Here is a 23,735-nt window from a genome sequence, read left to right on the forward strand (position 1 = left end):
TATTTTATTACTATCTATCTATATATTATCTATTATTAATGGCTCCCATATGATGTTAAATTCTAAACTAGGTATGTTGTGTGTTTCTGTCTATAATTTTTACTTCAATAATAGATAATGTATAGATAGTAAAAAAGTAGGTAGTAAAAAAAAGAAACTATCTGTCATAATGGAACAAAGTAAAAATGGGAATCTCTACAGAATTTCAAACGAAACACTTTGTTTAATCCATAAGAATGAAGCATACTCTGGCTCCATCAGTAACGATTGGATAAAAATCCTAAGTAATTCATAATTATGTTTTCGGGTTGCCCGCACTGGGGATTGAACCTTCAATCTCCAGGAATGTAACTTTTACAGCTTAATTTCACCAAGTACTCCATCCACTGCACCACGGGTCCTTGCGAAATTCCCTACAGATTCCAAAGTTTAACAAGTTACACCTGAATAAGGTCGGAGGTTACATCAACTGAAATTTTGTACAAATAACGTTCAAGATGAGAACAGTAGTCTGAATAATCCAAATAATATGAAATTGTTTATTTTTTAACAAATATATCTTTGTAGTTTTAGAAAAAAAAAATTGTTAAAAATATATTTTACATTGTAAAAGAATAGCGAAAGCATAAAAGATATTTTTTAAAATATAAGAAAAAAAGAAAAAAGAAGAGATATCACAATTCACAACCAAACAAACAATAATACTCTCATTAAAATAACAATGAATATAATAAAATATTTGTCAATATTGTTTAGCAAGAAACTTTGCAGGAGGATGGGGGGAATGAAATTGAAAGGAAAAAAACAATTCGATCACAAAAATGTTTGTAAATAATTTCAAGGATTTATGATTTAAAAATTTTTTTTTATCCTATATTGAATGCTCTACAAGGCATTCTAAGAAAAGCTGAAAAATGGGAGGTTGGAGATTATGAAAGGTCAATAAGTACAATGAGACAGAAAATTGATGAATATATGTCTGATGATTGATGAACATAAGATGTGACCAACTTGGTTTTGTTGCTGCTGCTATTAGGTTGACAAGAAGATTCTTGCAGAATTTTTTAATTTTGATTTCAAATAATGAATTTTCAAATAAGTTTCCGTTATAATACCTTTACTGTATATATCATTTTAAAGAGCGTTTTTCGCGCTATCTAATCTTTTAAATTACAATCGTTTTAAAACAATTATGTCTTCTTTTCAGAAGTTGATGGAAAAAAATAAATTTGCACAATTTTCTTAGTTTAATTCAAGCTAGGCCGAAAAGCTGCTGAAACAGCTCATGATATCAACGAAGCGTTTGGCCAGGATTCACTACTGAACGCACAGCCCAATGGTGGTTTAAGAAATTTTCGTGGTGGCGATAAGAGTCTTGAAGATGATGAGTGTAGTGATCGGCCATCGGATGTTGACAACGATTAATTAAGAGCCTTAGTTGAAGCCAATCCATGTACAACTGTTCAAAAACTTGCTTCTGAATTAGATGTAATGTATACAATGATTTCCAACCACTTGAAAGAGATTGGAAAAATAAAAACTTGATAAATGGGTGATGCACGATTGAACAATGACGAAAAGAAACGCCGTTATGAAGTGTCATCTTCCTTTTATGCAAGAAGAACAACTCGTTTCTCGACCGGGTCGTGACTTGTGATAAAAAGTGTTTTTCTTTATAACAACTGGCAATGCTCAGCTCAGTAGTTAGATGTCGATGAAGCTCCATGACACTTCCTGAAACCAAAGTTGCACCAAAAGAAGGTCATGCTCACAGTTTTGTAGTCTGCGACTGGTTTCATCCATTACAGTTTTTTGAATGCACGCGAAACCATTATGGCGGAAAAGTACTGTCAACAAATGGATGAAATGCAACAACACCCAGCATTAGTCAACAGAAAAGGCCCAATTCTCCTCCATAACAATGCCCAACTGCACATTGTTAAACTGGCCCTGTTGAAGTTGAACAAATTGGGCTATAAAACTCTGCCTCGTCTGCCATACTCTCCAGATCTCTCATCTACTGACTGTCACTTTTTCAAGTATCTCTCCAACTTTCTGCATGAGAAATGCTTCAAAAACCTAAGCGACTTCATCGCCACCAGAAGTAGGATTTTTACATTACTGGCATACACACACTTTTGCGTTGGCAAAGGTGTGCTGATTCTGATGGTGCTTATTTCGATCAATAAATTTTTGTTTGAGCCGACATATGTTCACCTGAATTTAAAAGTTAAAAACTGCAAGAACTTTGATGTCAACCTGATAGCAATGAAAACAGAAGATTAAGAGACTGCAGAAATGTGGCCAAATACAAATGTATAACTAGATAACATCTCTTGAGTGAGGTGAAACTACCAGGCTGATCTCATTGCCCTGTTTGATACTGCATCTAGAGAATCCTTCCAGCTATCATACAGCAAAGATAATTGAGAAGGAACTTTTTATTTTGAGACTTATCTGACAAAGAATAAACTCATCTAAGAATAACAAATATCTTCAAAATACACTTAAATTTTCTCATTGTTTATACGCCGGGTAGTCCCACTAGTCTGTTTTAGAAATGCTAAAGTGATATGTATGTTAAATTTGTTGTTCATTTTAGTCGACATCAGGGTTAAATAATAATTACTTTGTTTCCACAATGGCAGAGAATGAGAATAGCTGTTTTTTTTCCACTTTAGCTTTCCAGATTATTCTCCAAAACTATGGAAGGTGTTTTTCTTCTGTTTTTGATTTTTAAAATATGGCTACTAATTCATGCTATGTTCCATACAAAATACTATTTTGGCAAGAATTATCAATTTGATCGAAAACAAGCCGAGCATGCGGTGCCCCTCTCCACGAGTGAAAAATTTACTTTCACCATGACTAATGTTTGTGTAAAATTTCAAAATAATCCAAGTGGTTATTGAAAAAATCGGGTTTGTATTACTGTACACATAGATTTGAAAAGGTTGTCAAAAAAACAAATATATAACAAATAAATGTTATTAAAGGCAAGATAAGTTACTTTTTTACCTAACTGGATATATTTTTCGTGTTTTTATTCAATGTAACATGTTTATTCAGCTCGAAAAGCATACAGTGTTTACCGATGTATTGGAAAATTCAAAATGGCACCCGACACTCTCTTTAACACGGTAAGTTCAGGAAAAGATGTTATAAATAATAAACTAGACAAAATAATGTTAGAAATTCACTAATTATATGTTACCGTGACATAAGTTGACATATATTCGGCGTTTTTTAAATAGTATTTTATCTAGCTTATTATTTATAACACCTTTTCCGAACTTACAGTGTTAAAGAGAGTGTCGGGCGCCATTTTGAATTTTCCAATACATCGGTAAACACTGTATGTTTTTCGAGCTGAATAAACATGTTACATTGAATAAAAACAAAAAAAATGTATCCAGTTTGGTAGAAAAGTAACTTATCTTGCCTTTGATAATATTTGTTTGTTATATATTTGTTTTTTGACAACTTTTTCGAATCTATGTGTACAGTAATACAAACCCAAAAAATCAATCAAATGGACAGACGAACGACTTGAAGGCAATTTTTGGTTTGATTTTGATTTGAGGGGGCAACCAGAGTAATCTCGGAAAATCTGTTCCGGCAAAAATTTACTTTCACCATGACTAATGTTTGTGCTAAATTTTAAAAACTCCAAGGCATAGTTATTGAGAAAAGTACGAACAAACAAATGGGAGTGAATTACTAGGTCCAACCCCTCCTATGTTGGGGGACTAATAAATCATAACAAGGAAGATGAAATTAGAAATACAACTAAAGCAACAGCCACAGATTTTTGCATTAAATACAGTAGTTGCAATCATTCATATCATGCAACAATTCACCAAAATATTCATTTTGAATATACATTGATACACTATTCCATTTAATGATTTTAAAAGATTTTTACGCAGACATTTTCATAAATTACAACATATCATCGACAGCTTTAAAGTTTGAGTTATTTTAATGTAAATAAACAAAAATGGCCAGTTCACAATTAAAAAAAAAAAAGTTTTAATTAACAATTTCGGTTAATTACACTTTTAGATTCTAGACACATTTATCAGACTTTTTTTTTCAAAGACTTCTTGTATCAGGAGTTACATATCCTGATATATTGTGAAAAAGGTTACAATCCTTTCTCTTTCTCGCTCTAGAGAGAAAGGGATGAAGATAAATTCCCCATAATCGGAACAGAGTCGAATCAAGACAGTAGACATGCATAAATTACTCAATATCTGTTCGGATAGAGCTTTATATCTAATAATAAGTGTGACAATTTATTGCAGTTTTCTTAAACGTTCAATCGCTAGAAGTGAATTCAATTAGAAAGAACTGAATTTGCATTCAAATCAATTTTATTAATTTATTATTTAAGATAATCAGATGTTCTGTAAACTGCAGTTAAGTCATAGGATGTCACATTTATCAGTTTTATATTTTTATACTGTCCACAAAATTGCAGATCGGATTGACCATTGGATTGTATTTGTTCATTATGGATTCTATCTTCTTTCCTACTTCCACAGTCAGTTTCCACGACCGCAACTTCTAAGTTTTAAATTTTTAGAATGTTCCAGAAATGTCTCTTACATGAGTGAAATACACTGCTGATCAAAAGTTTAAGACCGCTTAAAAATCTTTAAAAAGAAACCTTTTTTTTAAAGGGCAGATTTTAAACTCTTCCGACTTAAGGTTACCAATACTACAATCGAAAAGGTTATGGAAACAAAAAGGTACATTCCAAAAATTTAATTTAAAAATTTGCATTTTTATTAAATTAGGCTTTTTACACATGATTAAAATTATAAGACCAATTGTTAAATTTATGGTAATTCTAATGTTTTTAGTTCAGTTAGAGAGTAGCAATCACTGTGTAAAGGTGTTACCATGCCTAAAGCAAGAAAACTAACCGAAGTTGAGCGCTCTCGAATCCTAGGATTCCATAAGCAAGGTTTGTCACAGCGAGCGATAGCAGCTAAGGTAAATCACAGTAAAACTGTTATTTGCAACTTTCTAAAGAACACTGAGAATTATGGAAAAGCAAAATCCTTTGGTAGCCCCCCCCCCCATTTCTCCTGCATTGAGTAGGAGAATCAGACGGGTTGTTAGTTGTTATGAATGACAGAGGACTTTCTTCTAGTCAAATTAAGGCGGTTACAGATGCTGATTGCAGTCCAATAACCATCAGACGACACTTACAACAAAAAGGCATGGTAAATAAAAAGCGTAAACTAATTCCTTGATTGCTTCCACGTCACAAAGTGGACCGCTTAAGATTTGGTCGTGAATACCAAACCTGGGACGTTGATGGCTTCCAGCAGTATTGGCATGACAAAGACATGCCCCTTGAAATATTTTCCACATGTCATAGTGGTGGATAGTTCATAATGGTATGGGGTGCCTTTTCTTACAGAGGGACGATGGAACGCCAGGTGGTGCAGGATCGTCAGACAGCAACTGGTTATGTTAGCATGCTACAAAAAGCATCTTTGATGATGGAGGGTCATCGTTTGTTTGGGGATGGATGGTTATTCCAACAGGATAATGTTGTAATCCACACTGCAAGATAGACCTTGAGCTTTCTATAAGAAAATGGAGTCCATCTCTTGGGACATCCTGCATGCTCACCGGACTTGAACCCAATTGAAAATGTTTGGGGATGGATGACAAGAGAGGTTTATCGAAATGGCAAACAATATTCAACAAAAAATGAACTTCATGAAGCCATCTTCAGAAACTGGAGCAGAATCCCCTGCACCTTAATGGAAACTCTTATTTCTAGCATGCCCCAAAGAATTTTTGAAGTCATCAAAAGCAATGGAGGTAGAACTCATTATTAAGTTTGATTGTTGAATGTTTTCATACACTTTTTGTACAATTTAATAGAATTTTTGTCTTATAATTTTGATCATGTGTAAAAAACCTAATTTAATAAAAATGTAAATTTTAGAAATAAATCTTTGGAATGTAGCTTTTTGTTTCCATAACCTTTTAGATTGTAGTATTGGTAACCTTAAGTCGGAAGAGTTTAAAATCTATCTTTAAAAAAAATCTTTTTATAAAAAGATTTTTAAGTGGTCTTAAATTTTTAATCAGCAGTGTATTTCCTCTCTTGAGAAAAGTGCAATTTTTTGAAACTCCATTAAGGAATAACCTCTATTGTATTCCCTGTCTTTGAACAACGTGATGATTCAATAAATAAACTTTTTTTCATCGATCACCAGTTAATTTTCTTAGTTTTATATATATATATATATATATATATATATATATATATATATATATATATATATATATATATATATATTAGTGATGGGATGATTCCAATAATTTTTCCTGATTTTGATACAATTACCAATTTCGCAATAAATTTCCAATTCTGATCAAATTACTGATTCCGATTCTTTATAAATCTGCAAACATTTAACAATAAAGTTTCTATTTTTTCTCTCCCTCGATTACTGTAAAAACACACGTTAAATGTGCAGATATATTTTCCTAAATGTAAAAATACACTTGTGGGGGATAGTTTACCGATTTTAGTTTTACAAGTAGTTTAAAATCAATAAATATTTGTGTTATTATTATTTAAACAAAATCAAATAAAAAAGACAATTAATAGAATAGTTTTACCATAAGAAAATAAGCACAAATTTTTCTGATTCCGATATCCCCAAATGTTCTGATTTTTCCAATTAATCATCCCAACACTAATATATATATATATATATATATATATATATATATAAAAAGGAAAGGTAGTTTGCTTGAAGCATTACTTGTAAATAAATATGTAGGAGTATAAGAAGGCTATAGCAATGCAGGGAACCGGGTGTTGAAGTAATGTGACGTATTAACAAAAATGGATAAACGAAAGAAGGTTTTGCAGGTTTATTTTTTATCTTCGTATATCCATTTATTTTCCAAAAACAATCACATACGCAAATCATTAAATGTGGACTTACTGTTTGAGATAACCGGGATGCTGAAAGTCTTTAATATTTTGAGAATATTATGTCTTTTTCAAAAAGAAAAGGACCAAAGAATGTTGTTATATATATTTCTGTGGAAATATATTTTCTTATAATATATACCAATCCTCATTTAAGAAGCTCGATGTAATTACAGAGCAATATAGTGAATAAATGACAAAAGATTATATTCCAAAGTTCGTGATGTTGACCATCTTACAATTTATTCCTTTAATTCAGTTGACATTTACAATTCTTGACAGTATCTGTTTCGTAGCGCAAAATCAATCACTTAATTATTATATCAATCAGATAATCAATAATAGATTCACTGATTGATATAATAATTGATTGATTTTGCGCTACGAAACAGATACTGTCAAGAATTGTAAATGTCAACTGTACTAGAGGAATAAATTGTAAGATGGTAAAATTCATGAACTTTGGAATATAGTTTTTTTGTCATTTATTCACTATATATATATATATATATATATTTAGTAGAAATGGTAATTATTAAAAACTGAAGAAAGTGCTCAATATTGTTGTAGAGCAAATATGCGTTTTATTTTTTATTACCGTATATGTAACTTAACAGAAAGATACGGTAATAAAAAATAAAACGTGTGTGTGTGTATATATATATATATATATATATATATATGAATGAAAGAAATATTTTAAAAAACTAATAAAAGTGACACAATGTTGAAGCTGGAATTTTTTCATATTTTGTTCTAAAAAACGAAAAAAAAAAGTTGAGAATGCCTATTGTAGATGTTATTTTTTTTAAATTGCATATTTTTGTTTGACAATAAAATTCATCATTTTCTGATGACATTTTTGCAGAGAAGAAAAACAATTAAACTTGTCTTCCTGCTTTTCATCTTTGTTATTTAATATTTGTAATGTTAGCTTTTTAGTTTACACTTACTTTATTGCTGCACAAATAAATTTTCAGTATTATCCCATTTAATTGTAGAATATCAACAAATATATTATGTTTCATAATAAATATCAACATTTGCAAATATATTTCCCTCCAACAAAAATAACAAAAAAAAAAAGTTGGATAAATATTAAAAAATAAAAACAAAGCAATGTTAGTTTTATTTCCCCACAAAACCAAACATGCCACAGTAAAAAATAAATATTAGTAATTCGAAAACCATCGCAGAAAAAAATATTATATTATCGCACAAATAAAAGAAAGAACATTGGGACATGGAAGTTTTACTGTTCCAAAAACATAACATATTTTAATAAAATTATTACAAATTCTTAAAGAAATAAAAATATATTAACACCGAATAAAAAAATAATAAAAATGTATTGGTTATCCATCAACTATTTTATTTTTTGGAAAGTTATTGCAAAAAATGTTAATTATTTATTATACCCAAATGTATAAAATGTACAAAATTTTTAATATCTGATAAATTATTGTTATTATATCTCTAAAATAAAATATTTCAGAAAAGTGACTAGATGTAACGAAAATACTTTTCACACATTTTAAAATGTTGTGAATATTCCAGAGAAGTGACTAGATATAATTTTTACAAAATAGTAATATTTTGTACATTATTTTTATACATTTGGAGATAAAAAATTACTTCCAATAATCCAAATTCAAGTTGTATATTACTTTAATTCCTTTTTTAAATATTATAAATGAAAAAAATTTTTTTTAAATATATGGTAAACCACAAACCAATTAACAAAGGGAAATAACCCAATATCACATTTATATCCCTTGTTTCAACAAAATTAATTTCATTAAATTTCCAAAAGTAACAAATACAATAATAACTGAAATAATAAACAAATTCTGTCAGAAAGGAATTCATTTCTGAATGCTGGAAACGTGAAACTTCCATGTTCATTTTTTTTTTTTGTATTATTTGTTAGTCTTTTTTAAGATTTTTTTTTTTTTTTTTTTAAAGAACTTTAAAGTTGTCAATTGAACTCGACAGAGTGAGATGTTGTATTTTATCCTTAATACTGCCATGAGGAATGGTATGAAGAGGTGAGATTTGATAATTGTCCAAAGATTTCTTACGTTGACATTTGGCTGATGCAGAACTGCTCAAATACTGCTTTGGTTTTTTCCCACTGTGATCTCTCAGATTAGGATTGGCCTCTGGTTATGGTAAAAAGAAAAAAAAATGTAGCAATTAGTAGATTGATTGGTTTTATCAAATAACTTTTTAAAATATACATACAAAAACGAAACACTTTATAAGAAAAAAGTTTTTCAAAGTTATTGGAATAAAGCTTAAAGCCATATCTGCGTTAAAAATGAGAGAATGCAAATAAATTGCCATCAAAGTTAACACTGACGGCACAGATCTTTGTACAGAGAAAGCTTTGCACAGTCTCTTCTCCAAATTTGAATGCCTTAAGTATATTTAAACAGGTTGTGGTAGGGGGGGAGATGGTAAGGGCTTAACACTTTTTTTTTTAAAAGTCCAAAAAACTCAGTTGAGTTATCACAAAACTTTTCTCATTGCAGTTTTTTATTTTTATTATTTTTTTTTTTTAAGTTGTTTTGGAATTATGTTTCAGAATTTTTGAGATGAGGATTACTAAATTGGATTATTTGAATCACTACTCTCATGTTGGTTATTTTGACAACTTTTCGGCCGGTGTAACTTCTGACATTCTTCAGTTTTTTTTTTTTTAACTTGGCTGGTGGAATGAGGACAACCTACTTTTGTGGATTAAATGAAAGGTTCAATTTGAGATTCTGTATAGATTCCAGAATGCAACATAAAGATTCCCAAGTTTGAAATGATACACCCGAACAAGGTTGAAAGTTACATTGATCAAAACATTGTGAAAATAATAACCAAGATAAAAATGGTGCTCAGGACAATCCAAATAAAACAAATACTTTGTTGTTCAAACTTTTGTAGTTATTAAAGTGTCAATGTGTATCCCAACATTATGAGCCAATCACAGGATGTGCATTTCAGCTGGTACCATATGTGACACACTAGCAGGAAGACCTGATGTTGCCTGGAACCGAATAAGGATCAAAGAATATTTCTCACTTCCACTACTTTATTGTCTTCGAAACTGGTGAAATCGCCCATTTTCCAATCAAATCGATTGCCTGATAGTTTTAACTCATTTTCCCAAACTTACGTATTCAACAGATTCTGCTGCCATTTGCATTTTTCAAATACGTCGGTAAACACTACATGTTTTTCGAGCCGAATAAACATGTTACATTAAATAAAAACACTAAAAAATTATCCAATTAGGCAGAAAAATAACTTATCTTGCCTTTGATAACATTTATTTGTTATATATCTATTTTTTTGACCACTTTTCCGAATCTATGTGCATAGTAATACAAATCCACCACGGTGCACAGAGGAAACTTCACATGTCTCCTTGCAGTAACTTAGTCAACAATACATTATAGTCAACATTGCACTGAAGAGAACCTATTGTTGATTTTATAAAATTATTTTCATATAATAGTTTGCATTAAAGTTTAAAGTCAAGTATCATGGTTCAGTTGAGCTTCAAGCAGAAAAGTTCATTTCTAATATGCTTCTGTCTTATCAAAGAACTTAATGTTAATTCTATATGCTGGGCCCATTTGCTTGTGTGGTGATAAAACCTCTTAGATGCAATTGTGATGTTAGGCTGTATAAGGGTGTTAACATTGGTCAAAATGGGACTGTTTCTTCTTTAATCAGATTTTTTTCGATTATAAATTTTCGATACTTATCAGAGACATTCCGATACAATACCTATCTAAGAACACTCTAGATCCACAAGGTTCTTATTATCAAGGTACTTCTCTTGCAATTGATTCAGTGTAAATATAGCACCAGTGATACTTTGCCAGACATAAAAACCAAACTGTATTTCATCCATGTTTATCTAACTCTTATATGTTGCACAATTATTCTCTAAATTACTTTCAGAATTGATCCATTCACTTTAAACCTCAGTCATTATCCCGAGCAAATTTTTGAGATGAGGATTAGTAAATTGGATTATTTGAATCCCTGCTCTCATGTTGGTTATTTTGACAACCTTTATTTTTGTAACAATTTATGGTAACGTGTAGACACAGTGGTCCAGAAAGAAAATGGATGTCCAGTTTGAGTTTTATGTCATAATTGAAAGAAATCCTTACTTAAGTATCCAGATAATTGTTTAAGAAAAATTGGTTTCACTGAAAGAAGAGTTTTTTTTATGTATTGAACAATAAAATCCATCTTTTGAACATTTCTATCTCCAACCATCAATTAACTGCAAATAACGGTTCAATGTGCTTGATAAATTACAGATTTTACACTTCCAAGAATCGGCTATTAACCGATGTTTGGCAATCTATTGAATCGTATACGGCATAATCACGTTGACACACCAAAGTTAAGCAACGTTAAGTTTGGTCATTACTAAAATGGGTGACCAATTTGGCAATTCCAGGTGCTGTATGTAGGAGGATGTCGACACCTCCCTGCAAAAAGTTGCAAAAAACCTAACGTCGTCATCTCCCCCAACGGGGATATACATGCGACTAGGGATCGCTTGTGAATTTCATAATCCCATGAAACTTCCTCCTTCGGAGGAAGCCGGTTAAACCCGGATAGGGTTGGTGCTGACTGCACACAATCTATTGAATCATTTCAAAATTGTCAAGACACTTTCATAACAAGTTGAATATTTCTTTAGTCTACATAAAATTATTATCTTAAGAATCATTTTTAAGACTTGTTGGATGCATTCTAAGAACTGAGCAGCCATTTTATTTCCAGGTTGCTATGTCTACACATTATCCAATTTACAATTGTACTAAGTTCCCAGTCTTCTTTTATGATTCGATTTGTGAAATCAGCGATCATCTCAAAGCCTATTTCACCTGCAGCTGTGAATATTTCTACAACAATACCCAAGTATCCTACAACCTTAACTTTCTTCATCTTACAAATCCTGGCAAAATTTCTTTCACAATTCTTATAGCTAAACCCGATACTGCTTCTGCAACTTTTAGACTTTCATAGTTCGATGGAGACTCAGTTTTCAACAATTTCTCATCCTGGCATTTCCAGCATCCCTCTTGTTCTGTTCATTTGTTGCTAACATATTGCTGTTGTTTTGAATTCACTTCTCTCCAACAATATCCACATTTGTTGCTGCTATCCGTTTAGTTATCCTGAATACTTTGTTCTTTTGGTCATCTCTTCGTCGTTCTGGAAATTTGAACTTCGTAGCCTCCTCTGTTGCTTCATATATTGTCAGAGATAGAGAAATTCAATGAAGCAAAGATAAAGTTTTAATCTAGCAGTTTAAATAGAAAATTTCAGACCTACTTACTGTATGTGAGTATAAGAAGTTCAATGACGTCATCGTGTCCGTGCATAGAAGCTAAGTGAAGGGGAGTGAAGCCCTAGAAAAGCAAGAAAAGAGTAACACGAAATCAAAACAGAGTTTCAAATGCAAATCACAGAAGGAAAATTGATTAGATCACGTATCTGAAACACGAGTACAGGAGAAACCGTTACCACTGCCAAGTTGAATAAATTTTGTCTATCATTCCTTCCATACTTCTGTAATACTCAACTTGACTTTCTCAGCAAATTCAATTTTAAGGTCAACAGTATTTTCTAGCTCCTCTTTTTTTTTTTTTTTCTCAATGGAGTCGTCACATTATAAAGGCACGAAGGCTACTCGAGGATAAGGGTTAATGATTGTAAGGTGATCAGTGAGACAACAGTTCAGTGATCGTTTTTGGTGGGAATAGGGCAAAATTGGACTATTAAAGGTGACAAGTCTAGGGAAAAATAAAATATTAGCTTCCCATTACTGCAGATATTACCACTGCCAATTATTGTAAACATTACCACTGCCAATTATTGTAGGCATTACCACTGCCAATTACTGTAGACATTACCACTGCCAATTACCAATATCTTTCTAAAAGGTCTGTTGAACTTTGAAGAACACTCTTGGCTGGCGCCATTCACCAAGGTGAGGTGTAACATATACTAGACTGTAATCTTAGCCCAAAGGCCAATTTGCACAATGCTTTGGTTTTTGTAATCCTTTAATCTTCAAGTGTATAAGTCAGAAGTATGTATCTACTTCTTTTCCAAAGTTTTTTGCTACAATCTTACACTTCTGAATTTTGGAGATGAGGAGTGATTGTGCATATTATTTGGATTAATCGGACTACTGTTCTCAAGAGTGTTATTTGCACAACGTTTTGGTCGATGTAACCTCAGACCTTCCTCAGGTGTATAGGTCACTGTGTTATATATTGGGAAAGGGTTAACTCTACACTTTCAAAGTTTTAGATTTAGGTTTTAGTTGAAAGTAATTTTTTTTTAAAAATATAAAGCATATATTTTGTTGACTTTCTATTTTTAAAATTTACTTCACTCCATTTCCTTTTACCAAACATGGTGACTTATACACCTGAAGAAGGCTGGAGATTACATCGATCGAAACGTTGTGCAAATAACACTCAAGATAACATTAGTCTGATTAATCCAAATATTACAAGGTCTTTTATTTTGTTTTGTAAAATCATTTTTTATATGCGCAAGGGATTTAAATTTTACAACCTTTTTTACATCCTCAATTGGGACAGTTATTTGTTATTCTATTAACTTGGATGACATTGATTTTACTTGCCGAAGGTCTTTCCATGTTTTACGCTGACTTACTGGAACCAATGAAAACTCAAAATAGTATATATATTTTTCTTTTTATTCATTATTTGTTTTTTGAAACGATGTATTAAAAAAAAAAAAAAAAAAAAAAAAGCACATTATTGAAAATTATACAATTAAAAATAAAAAATTATAAAAGATAAAATAACAAAATTGGTCTTTTGGCATTTTAAATAATCTACATCTTCTATAATATAAATCTCACCTATCTGTTTAAATGTATGTATGCATATATGTATGTCTGCCTAAAACTTTTGATAGAGGTGATGAATTTTCACAAGATTGGTATCGTTTTGAAGCTCAACCCTTTGGACGACAAATATTGAAAAATTGGCTAAAAACATTAATTCCTTCACCCTCAACTTAGCACTTTTCTACAGGGAGGGGCAGCTTTTTTTCGCCAATATTTTCGAAAGTCATCCCTTCTTTTTGATTGACTAGACTCAATTTAAACCTTTGCCACTTCTGATTTGGTGATGGATGCAATGGCAAAGACGTCACGTTTTTTTTTCATGTTCTGTTCCTCCTTTGTGGTATGGGTTTGAGCCTGCCTGCCTGCCTGCCTACTACCACTTTTTTTTTTGCTCAACACACACCTCCAAACACCCAGGCAATGCCGGGCACCCAGGCTAGTAAAATTATAAAAATAATATTTTTTTTAGGAATAAAACTTTTTATGTGAAATTTTATTAAAAAAATATATCTTTATAAAATTATAAAAATAACGAAACTTTTTTTTTTTTACAACTCAAACATCATAAAATTCTACTTTGAATATTCATTCTCCGTTGGTCAGTACATCGTCACATGCCAACCATTGAACTGTATTAAAAATGTCCGAAGTTTTGTTAAATAAGTCTTTTATTACTGTTTTGGTGACGTACACTTCCATCGTTGGCATCACTTCATAAACTAAATAGCTTAAAAAGATTGCAGAAATTGTTTTCAATAATAATAAAAAACGTGGACGGGGGAGATAGAGACGTAAGAAAAAAAAATGCGGAGGAACTATTTGAAGTCGTCATCAGTTCTGGTAACAGTCATGCATAAAACACAGGAAGATGTTAATCGACTGTAACCCAGTTATTTTAAAACGAATTTAAATTTGACACGTGACAAAAAAAAAAACAAAAACAACAAAAAAAACATGCAAGTCTGTATTGGATTTTTCTATTTTGCTGTCTCAAACATCAATATGAACAGCACGCTTGGATCTGCCCGACTCAAAAATCAAGACTTTCTACATTCAGAAATTCACCGTTTTATGCTCCCCGATAAGCAAATGAAGACGAGCCTTGATAATGCAGCACTTATGCAAAGGAGGACAAGCCTCACTTTCAGTCCAGTTGCACAAGTGCACTGCCATTTCCGCGTCCACCACTATGATGTTCACCTTGTCACACATTGTCTACAAAATCAAAAACTCATTTACATTGAATCCATGGATCAATGGATAAAGTGCTAAGTAATATTTAGTTCTAAGTGCCAGTCTTCTGGAGGTTGAAGGTTCAAACCTTAGTACAGGTAATACTAAGAATTACCTTAAACTTCTTAACAGGTCCTGATTAGTGGAACAAGAGCAATCTACTTCATATGAACTAAACAAAAGCAATCTACTTCATATGGACTAAACAAAAGCAATCTACTTCATATGAACTAAACAAAAGCAATCTACTTCATATGGACTAAACAAAAGCAATCTACTTCATATGGACTAAACAAAAGCAATCTACTTCATATGGACTAAACAAAAGCAATCTACTTCATATGAACTAAACAAAAGCAATCTACTCCATATGGACTAAACAAAAGCAATCTACTTCATATGGACTAAACAAAAGCAATCTACTTCATATGGACTAAACAAAAGCAATCTACTTCATATGGACTAAACAAAAGCAATCTACTTCATATGGACTAAACAAAAGCAATCTACTTCATATGAACTAAACAAAAGCAATCTACTTCATATGAACTAAACAAAAGCAATCTACTTCATATGAACTAAACAAAAGCAATCTACTTCATATGAACTAAACAAAAGCAATCTACTTCATATGAACTAAACAAAAGCAATCTACTTCATATGAACTAAACAAAAGCAATCTACTTCATATGAACTAAACAAAAGCAATCTACTTCATATGAACTAAACAAAAGCAATCTACTTCATATGAACTAAACAAAAGCAATCTACTTCATATGAACTAAACAAAAGCAATCTACTTCATATGAACTAAACAAAAGCAATCTACTTCATATGAACTAAACAAAAGCAATCTACTTCATATGAACTAAACAAAAGCAATCTACTTCATATGAACTAAACAAAAGCAATCTACTTCATATGAACTAAACAAAAGCAATCTACTTCATATGAACTAAACAAAAGCAATCTACTTCATATGAACTAAACAAAAGCAATCTACTTCATATGAACTAAACAAAAGCAATCTACTTCATATGAACTAAACAAAAGCAATCTACTTCATATGAACTAAACAAAAGCAATCTACTTCATATGAACTAAACAAAAGCAATCTACTTCATATGAACTAAACAAAAGCAATCTACTTCATATGAACTAAACAAAAGCAATCTACTTCATATGAACTAAACAAAAGCAATCTACTTCATATGAACTAAACAAAAGCAATCTACTTCATATGAACTAAACAAAAGCAATCTACTTCATATGAACTAAACAAAAGCAATCTACTTCATATGAACTAAACAAAAGCAATCTACTTCATATGAACTAAACAAAAGCAATCTACTTCATATGAACTAAACAAAAGCAATCTACTTCATATGAACTAAACAAAAGCAATCTACTTCATATGAACTAAACAAAAGCAATCTACTTCATATGAACTAAACAAAAGCAATCTACTTCATATGAACTAAACAAAAGCAATCTACTTCATATGAACTAAACAAAAGCAATCTACTTCATATGGACTAAACAAAAGCAATCTACTTCATATGAACTAAACAAAAGCAATCTACTTCATATGGACTAAACAAAAGCAATCTACTTCATATGGACTAAACAAAAGCAATCTACTTCATATGGACTAAACAAAAGCAATCTACTTCATATGAACTAAACAAAAGCAATCTACTTCATATGGACTAAACAAAAGCAATCTACTTCATATGGACTAAACAAAAGCAATCTACTTCATATGGACTAAACAAAAGCAATCTACTTCATATGAACTAAACAAAAGCAATCTACTTCATATGAACTAAACAAAAGCAATCTACTTCATATGAACTAAACAAAAGCAATCTACTTCATATGAACTAAACAAAAGCAATCTACTTCATATGAACTAAACAAAAGCAATCTACTTCATATGAACTAAACAAAAGCAATCTACTTCATATGAACTAAACAAAAGCAATCTACTTCATATGAACTAAACAAAAGCAATCTACTTCATATGAACTAAACAAAAGCAATCTACTTCATATGGACTAAACAAAAGCAATCTACTTCATATGAACTAAACAAAAGCAATCTACATCATATGGACTAAACAAAAGCAATCTACTTCATATGGACTAAACAAAAGCAATCTACTTCATATGGACTAAACAAAAGCAATCTACTTCATATGAACTAAACAAAAGCAATCTACTTCATATGGACTAAACAAAAGCAATCTACTTCATATGGACTAAACAAAAGCAATCTACTTCATATGGACTAAACAAAAGCAATCTACTTCATATGAACTAAACAAAAGCAATCTACTTCATATGAACTAAACAAAAGCAATCTACTTCATATGAACTAAACAAAAGCAATCTACTTCATATGAACTAAACAAAAGCAATCTACTTCATATGAACTAAACAAAAGCAATCTACTTCATATGGACTAAACAAAAGCAATCTACTTCATATGGACTAAACAAAAGCAATCTACTTCATATGGACTAAACAAAAGCAATCTACTTCATATGGACTAAACAAAAGCAATCTACTTCATATGAACTAAACAAAAGCAATCTACTTCATATGGACTAAACAAAAGCAATCTACTTCATATGGACTAAACAAAAGCAATCTACTTCATATGAACTAAACAAAAGCAATCTACTTCATATGAACTAAACAAAAGCAATCTACTTCATATGAACTAAACAAAAGCAATCTACTTCATATGAACTAAACAAAAGCAATCTACTTCATATGAACTAAACAAAAGCAATCTACTTCATATGAACTAAACAAAAGCAATCTACTTCATATGAACTAAACAAAAGCAATCTACTTCATATGAACTAAACAAAAGCAATCTACTTCATATGAACTAAACAAAAGCAATCTACTTCATATGAACTAAACAAAAGCAATCTACTTCATATGGACTAAACAAAAGCAATCTACTTCATATGGACTAAACAAAAGCAATCTACTTCATATGAACTAAACAAAAGCAATCTACTTCATATGAACTAAACAAAAGCAATCTACTTCATATGAACTAAACAAAAGCAATCTACTTCATATGAACTAAACAAAAGCAATCTACTTCATATGAACTAAACAAAAGCAATCTACTTCATATGGACTAAACAAAAGCAATCTACTTCATATGGACTAAACAAAAGCAATCTACTTCATATGAACTAAACAAAAGCAATCTACTTCATATGAACTAAACAAAAGCAATCTACTTCATATGAACTAAACAAAAGCAATCTACTTCATATGAACTAAACAAAAGCAATCTACTTCATATGAACTAAACAAAAGCAATCTACTTCATATGAACTAAACAAAAGCAATCTACTTCATATGAACTAAACAAAAGCAATCTACTTCATATGAACTAAACAAAAGCAATCTACTTCATATGAACTAAACAAAAGCAATCTACTTCATATGAACTAAACAAAAGCAATCTACTTCATATGAACTAAACAAAAGCAATCTACTTCATATGGACTAAACAAAAGCAATCTACTTCATATGGACTAAACAAAAGCAATCTACTTCATATGAACTAAACAAAAGCAATCTACTTCATATGAACTAAACAAAAGCAATCTACTTCATATGAACTAAACAAAAGCAATCTACTTCATATGAACTAAACAAAAGCAATCTACTTCATATGAACTAAACAAAAGCAATCTACTTCATATGAACTAAACAAAAGCAATCTACTTCATATGAACTAAACAAAAGCAATCTACTTCATATGAACTAAACAAAAGCAATCTACTTCATATGAACTAAACAAAAGCAATCTACTTCATATGAACTAAACAAAAGCAATCTACTTCATATGAACTAAACAAAAGCAATCTACTTCATATGAACTAAACAAAAGCAATCTACTTCATATGAACTAAACAAAAGCAATCTACTTCATATGAACTAAACAAAAGCAATCTACTTCATATGAACTAAACAAAAGCAATCTACTTCATATGAACTAAACAAAAGCAATCTACTTCATATGAACTAAACAAAAGCAATCTACTTCATATGAACTAAACAAAAGCAATCTACTTCATATGAACTAAACAAAAGCAATCTACTTCATATGAACTAAACAAAAGCAATCTACTTCATATGAACTAAACAAAAGCAATCTACTTCATATGGACTAAACAAAAGCAATCTACTTCATATGGACTAAACAAAAGCAATCTACTTCATATGAACTAAACAAAAGCAATCTACTTCATATGAACTAAACAAAAGCAATCTACTTCATATGAACTAAACAAAAGCAATCTACTTCATATGAACTAAACAAAAGCAATCTACTTCATATGAACTAAACAAAAGCAATCTACTTCATATGAACTAAACAAAAGCAATCTACTTCATATGGACTAAACAAAAGCAATCTACTTCATATGGACTAAACAAAAGCAATCTACTTCATATGGACTAAACAAAAGCAATCTACTTCATATGAACTAAACAAAAGCAATCTACTTCATATGAACTAAACAAAAGCAATCTACTTCATATGAACTAAACAAAAGCAATCTACTTCATATGAACTAAACAAAAGCAATCTACTTCATATGAACTAAACAAAAGCAATCTACTTCATATGAACTAAACAAAAGCAATCTACTTCATATGAACTAAACAAAAGCAATCTACTTCATATGAACTAAACAAAAGAAATCTACTTCATATGAACTAAACAAAAGCAATCTACTTCATATGGACTAAACAAAAGCAATCTACTTCATATGGACTAAACAAAAGCAATCTACTTCATATGAACTAAACAAAAGCAATCTACTTCATATGAACTAAACAAAAGCAATCTACTTCATATGAACTAAACAAAAGCAATCTACTTCATATGAACTAAACAAAAGCAATCTACTTCATATGAACTAAACAAAAGCAATCTACTTCATATGAACTAAACAAAAGCAATCTACTTCATATGAACTAAACAAAAGCAATCTACTTCATATGGACTAAACAAAAGCAATCTACTTCATATGAACTAAACAAAAGCAATCTACTTCATATGAACTAAACAAAAGCAATCTACTTCATATGAACTAAACAAAAGCAATCTACTTCATATGAACTAAACAAAAGCAATCTACTTCATATGAACTAAACAAAAGCAATCTACTTCATATGAACTAAACAAAAGCAATCTACTTCATATGAACTAAACAAAAGCAATCTACTTCATATGAACTAAACAAAAGCAATCTACTTCATATGGACTAAACAAAAGCAATCTACTTCATATGCACTAAACAAAAGCAATCTACTTCATATGAACTAAACAAAAGCAATCTACTTCATATGGACCAAACAAAAGCAATCTACTTCATATGGACTAAACAAAAGCAATCTACTTCATATGGACTAAACAAAAGCAATCTACTTCATATGAACTAAACAAAAGCAATCTACTTCATATGAACTAAACAAAAGCAATCTACTTCATATGAACTAAACAAAAGCAATCTACTTCATATGAACTAAACAAAAGCAATCTACTTCATATGAACTAAACAAAAGCAATCTACTTCATATGAACTAAACAAAAGCAATCTACTTCATATGAACTAAACAAAAGCAATCTACTTCATATGAACTAAACAAAAGCAATCTACTTCATATGAACTAAACAAAAGCAATCTACTTCATATGAACTAAACAAAAGCAATCTACTTCATATGAACTAAACAAAAGCAATCTACTTCATATGGACTAAACAAAAGCAATCTACTTCATATGGACTAAACAAAAGCAATCTACTTCATATGAACTAAACAAAAGCAATCTACTTCATATGAACTAAACAAAAGCAATCTACTTCATATGAACTAAACAAAAGCAATCTACTTCATATGAACTAAACAAAAGCAATCTACTTCATATGAACTAAACAAAAGCAATCTACTTCATATGAACTAAACAAAAGCAATCTACTTCATATGAACTAAACAAAAGCAATCTACTTCATATGAACTAAACAAAAGCAATCTACTTCATATGGACTAAACAAAAGCAATCTACTTCATATGGACTAAACAAAAGCAATCTACTTCATATGAACTAAACAAAAGCAATCTACTTCATATGAACTAAACAAAAGCAATCTACTTCATATGGACTAAACAAAAGCAATCTACTTCATATGAACTAAACAAAAGCAATCTACTTCATATGAACTAAACAAAAGCAATCTACTTCATATGAACTAAACAAAAGAAATCTACTTCATATGAACTAAACAAAAGCAATCTACTTCATATGGACTAAACAAAAGCAATCTACTTCATATGGACTAAACAAAAGCAATCTACTTCATATGAACTAAACAAAAGCAATCTACTTCATATGAACTAAACAAAAGCAATCTACTTCATATGAACTAAACAAAAGCAATCTACTTCATATGAACTAAACAAAAGCAATCTACTTCATATGGACTAAACAAAAGCAATCTACTTCATATGAACTAAACAAAAGCAATCTACTTCATATGAACTAAACAAAAGCAATCTACTTCATATGAACTAAACAAAAGCAATCTACTTCATATGAACTAAACAAAAGCAATCTACTTCATATGAACTAAACAAAAGCAATCTACTTCATATGAACTAAACAAAAGCAATCTACTTCATATGAACTAAACAAAAGCAATCTACTTCATATGAACTAAACAAAAGCAATCTACTTCATATGGACTAAACAAAAGCAATCTACTTCATATGGACTAAACAAAAGCAATCTACTTCATATGAACTAAACAAAAGCAATCTACTTCATATGGACAAAACAAAAGCAATCTACTTCATATGAACTAAACAAAAGCAATCTACTTCATATGAACTAAACAAAAGCAATCTACTTCATATGAACTAAACAAAAGCAATCTACTTCATATGGACTAAACAAAAGCAATCTACTTCATATGGACTAAACAAAAGCAATCTACTTCATATGAACTAAACAAAAGCAATCTACTTCATATGGACTAAACAAAAGCAATCTACTTCATATGAACTAAACAAAAGCAATCTACTTCATATGAACTAAACAAAAGCAATCTACTTCATATGAACTAAACAAAAGCAATCTACTTCATATGAACTAAACAAAAGCAATCTACTTCATATGAACTAAACAAAAGCAATCTACTTCATATGAACTAAACAAAAGCAATCTACTTCATATGAACTAAACAAAAGCAATCTACTTCATATGGACTAAACAAAAGCAATCTACTTCATATGGACTAAACAAAAGCAATCTACTTCATATGAACTAAACAAAAGCAATCTACTTCATATGAACTAAACAAAAGCAATCTACTTCATATGAACTAAACAAAAGCAATCTACTTCATATGAACTAAACAAAAGCAATCTACTTCATATGAACTAAACAAAAGCAATCTACTTCATATGAACTAAACAAAAGCAATCTACTTCATATGAACTAAACAAAAGCAATCTACTTCATATGGACTAAACAAAAGCAATCTACTTCATATGGACTAAACAAAAGCAATCTACTTCATATGAACTAAACAAAAGCAATCTACTTCATATGAACTAAACAAAAGCAATCTACTTCATATGAACTAAACAAAAGCAATCTACTTCATATGAACTAAACAAAAGCAATCTACTTCATATGAACTAAACAAAAGCAATCTACTTCATATGAACTAAACAAAAGCAATCTACTTCATATGAACTAAACAAAAGCAATCTACTTCATATGAACTAAACAAAAGCAATCTACTTCATATGAACTAAACAAAAGCAATCTACTTCATATGAACTAAACAAAAGCAATCTACTTCATATGGACTAAACAAAAGACATCTACTTCATATGGACTAAACAAAAGCAATCTACTTCATATGAACTAAACAAAAGCAATCTACTTCATATGAACTAAACAAAAGCAATCTACTTCATATGAACTAAACAAAAGCAATCTACTTCATATGAACTAAACAAAAGCAATCTACTTCATATGAACTAAACAAAAGCAATCTACTTCATATGAACTAAACAAAAGCAATCTACTTCATATGAACTAAACAAAAGCAATCTACTTCATATGAACTAAACAAAAGCAATCTACTTCATATGAACTAAACAAAAGCAATCTACTTCATATGAACTAAACAAAAGCAATCTACTTCATATGAACTAAACAAAAGCAATCTACTTCATATGAACTAAATCAAAACCAATCTACTTCATATGAACTAAACAAAAGCAATCTACTTCATATGAACTAAACAAAAGCAATCTACTTCATATGAACTAAACAAAAGCAATCTACTTCATATGAACTAAACAAAGCAATCTACTTCATATGAACTAAACAAAAGCAATCTACTTCATATGAACTAAACAAAAGCAATCTACTTCATATGAACTAAACAAAAGCAATCTACTTCATATGAACTAAACAAAAGCAATCTACTTCATATGGACTAAACAAAAGCAATCTACTTCATATGGACTAAACAAAAGCAATCTACTTCATATGAACTAAA

The 23,735-nt window shown here is 30.4% G+C and overlaps 1 protein-coding gene across 6 annotated transcripts in view; it reads right to left on the reverse strand.

Moving 5' to 3' along the window:
- Nucleotides 1–23,735, reverse strand: part of LOC145276959 (uncharacterized) — a 148,675-nt gene that overhangs the window by 48,535 nt on the left and 76,405 nt on the right. For all 6 annotated transcript variants that reach the window (XM_080128520.1, XM_080128530.1, XM_080128505.1 and 3 more), the window contains 2 exons: nt 12,336–12,408; nt 9,055–9,135 (listed from right to left, as the gene is read on the reverse strand). In XM_080128520.1, the coding sequence (XP_079984646.1) occupies nt 9,055–9,135; nt 12,336–12,408 (154 nt within the window). The remainder of the gene's footprint in view (nt 1–9,054; nt 9,136–12,335; nt 12,409–23,735) is intronic.

The sequence above is a fragment of the Euprymna scolopes genome, chromosome 1 (genome assembly GCF_053919585.1).
Source record: "Euprymna scolopes isolate OS-2025 chromosome 1, ASM5391958v1, whole genome shotgun sequence".
NCBI classification, from domain to species: Eukaryota; Metazoa; Mollusca; class Cephalopoda; order Sepiida; family Sepiolidae; genus Euprymna; species Euprymna scolopes.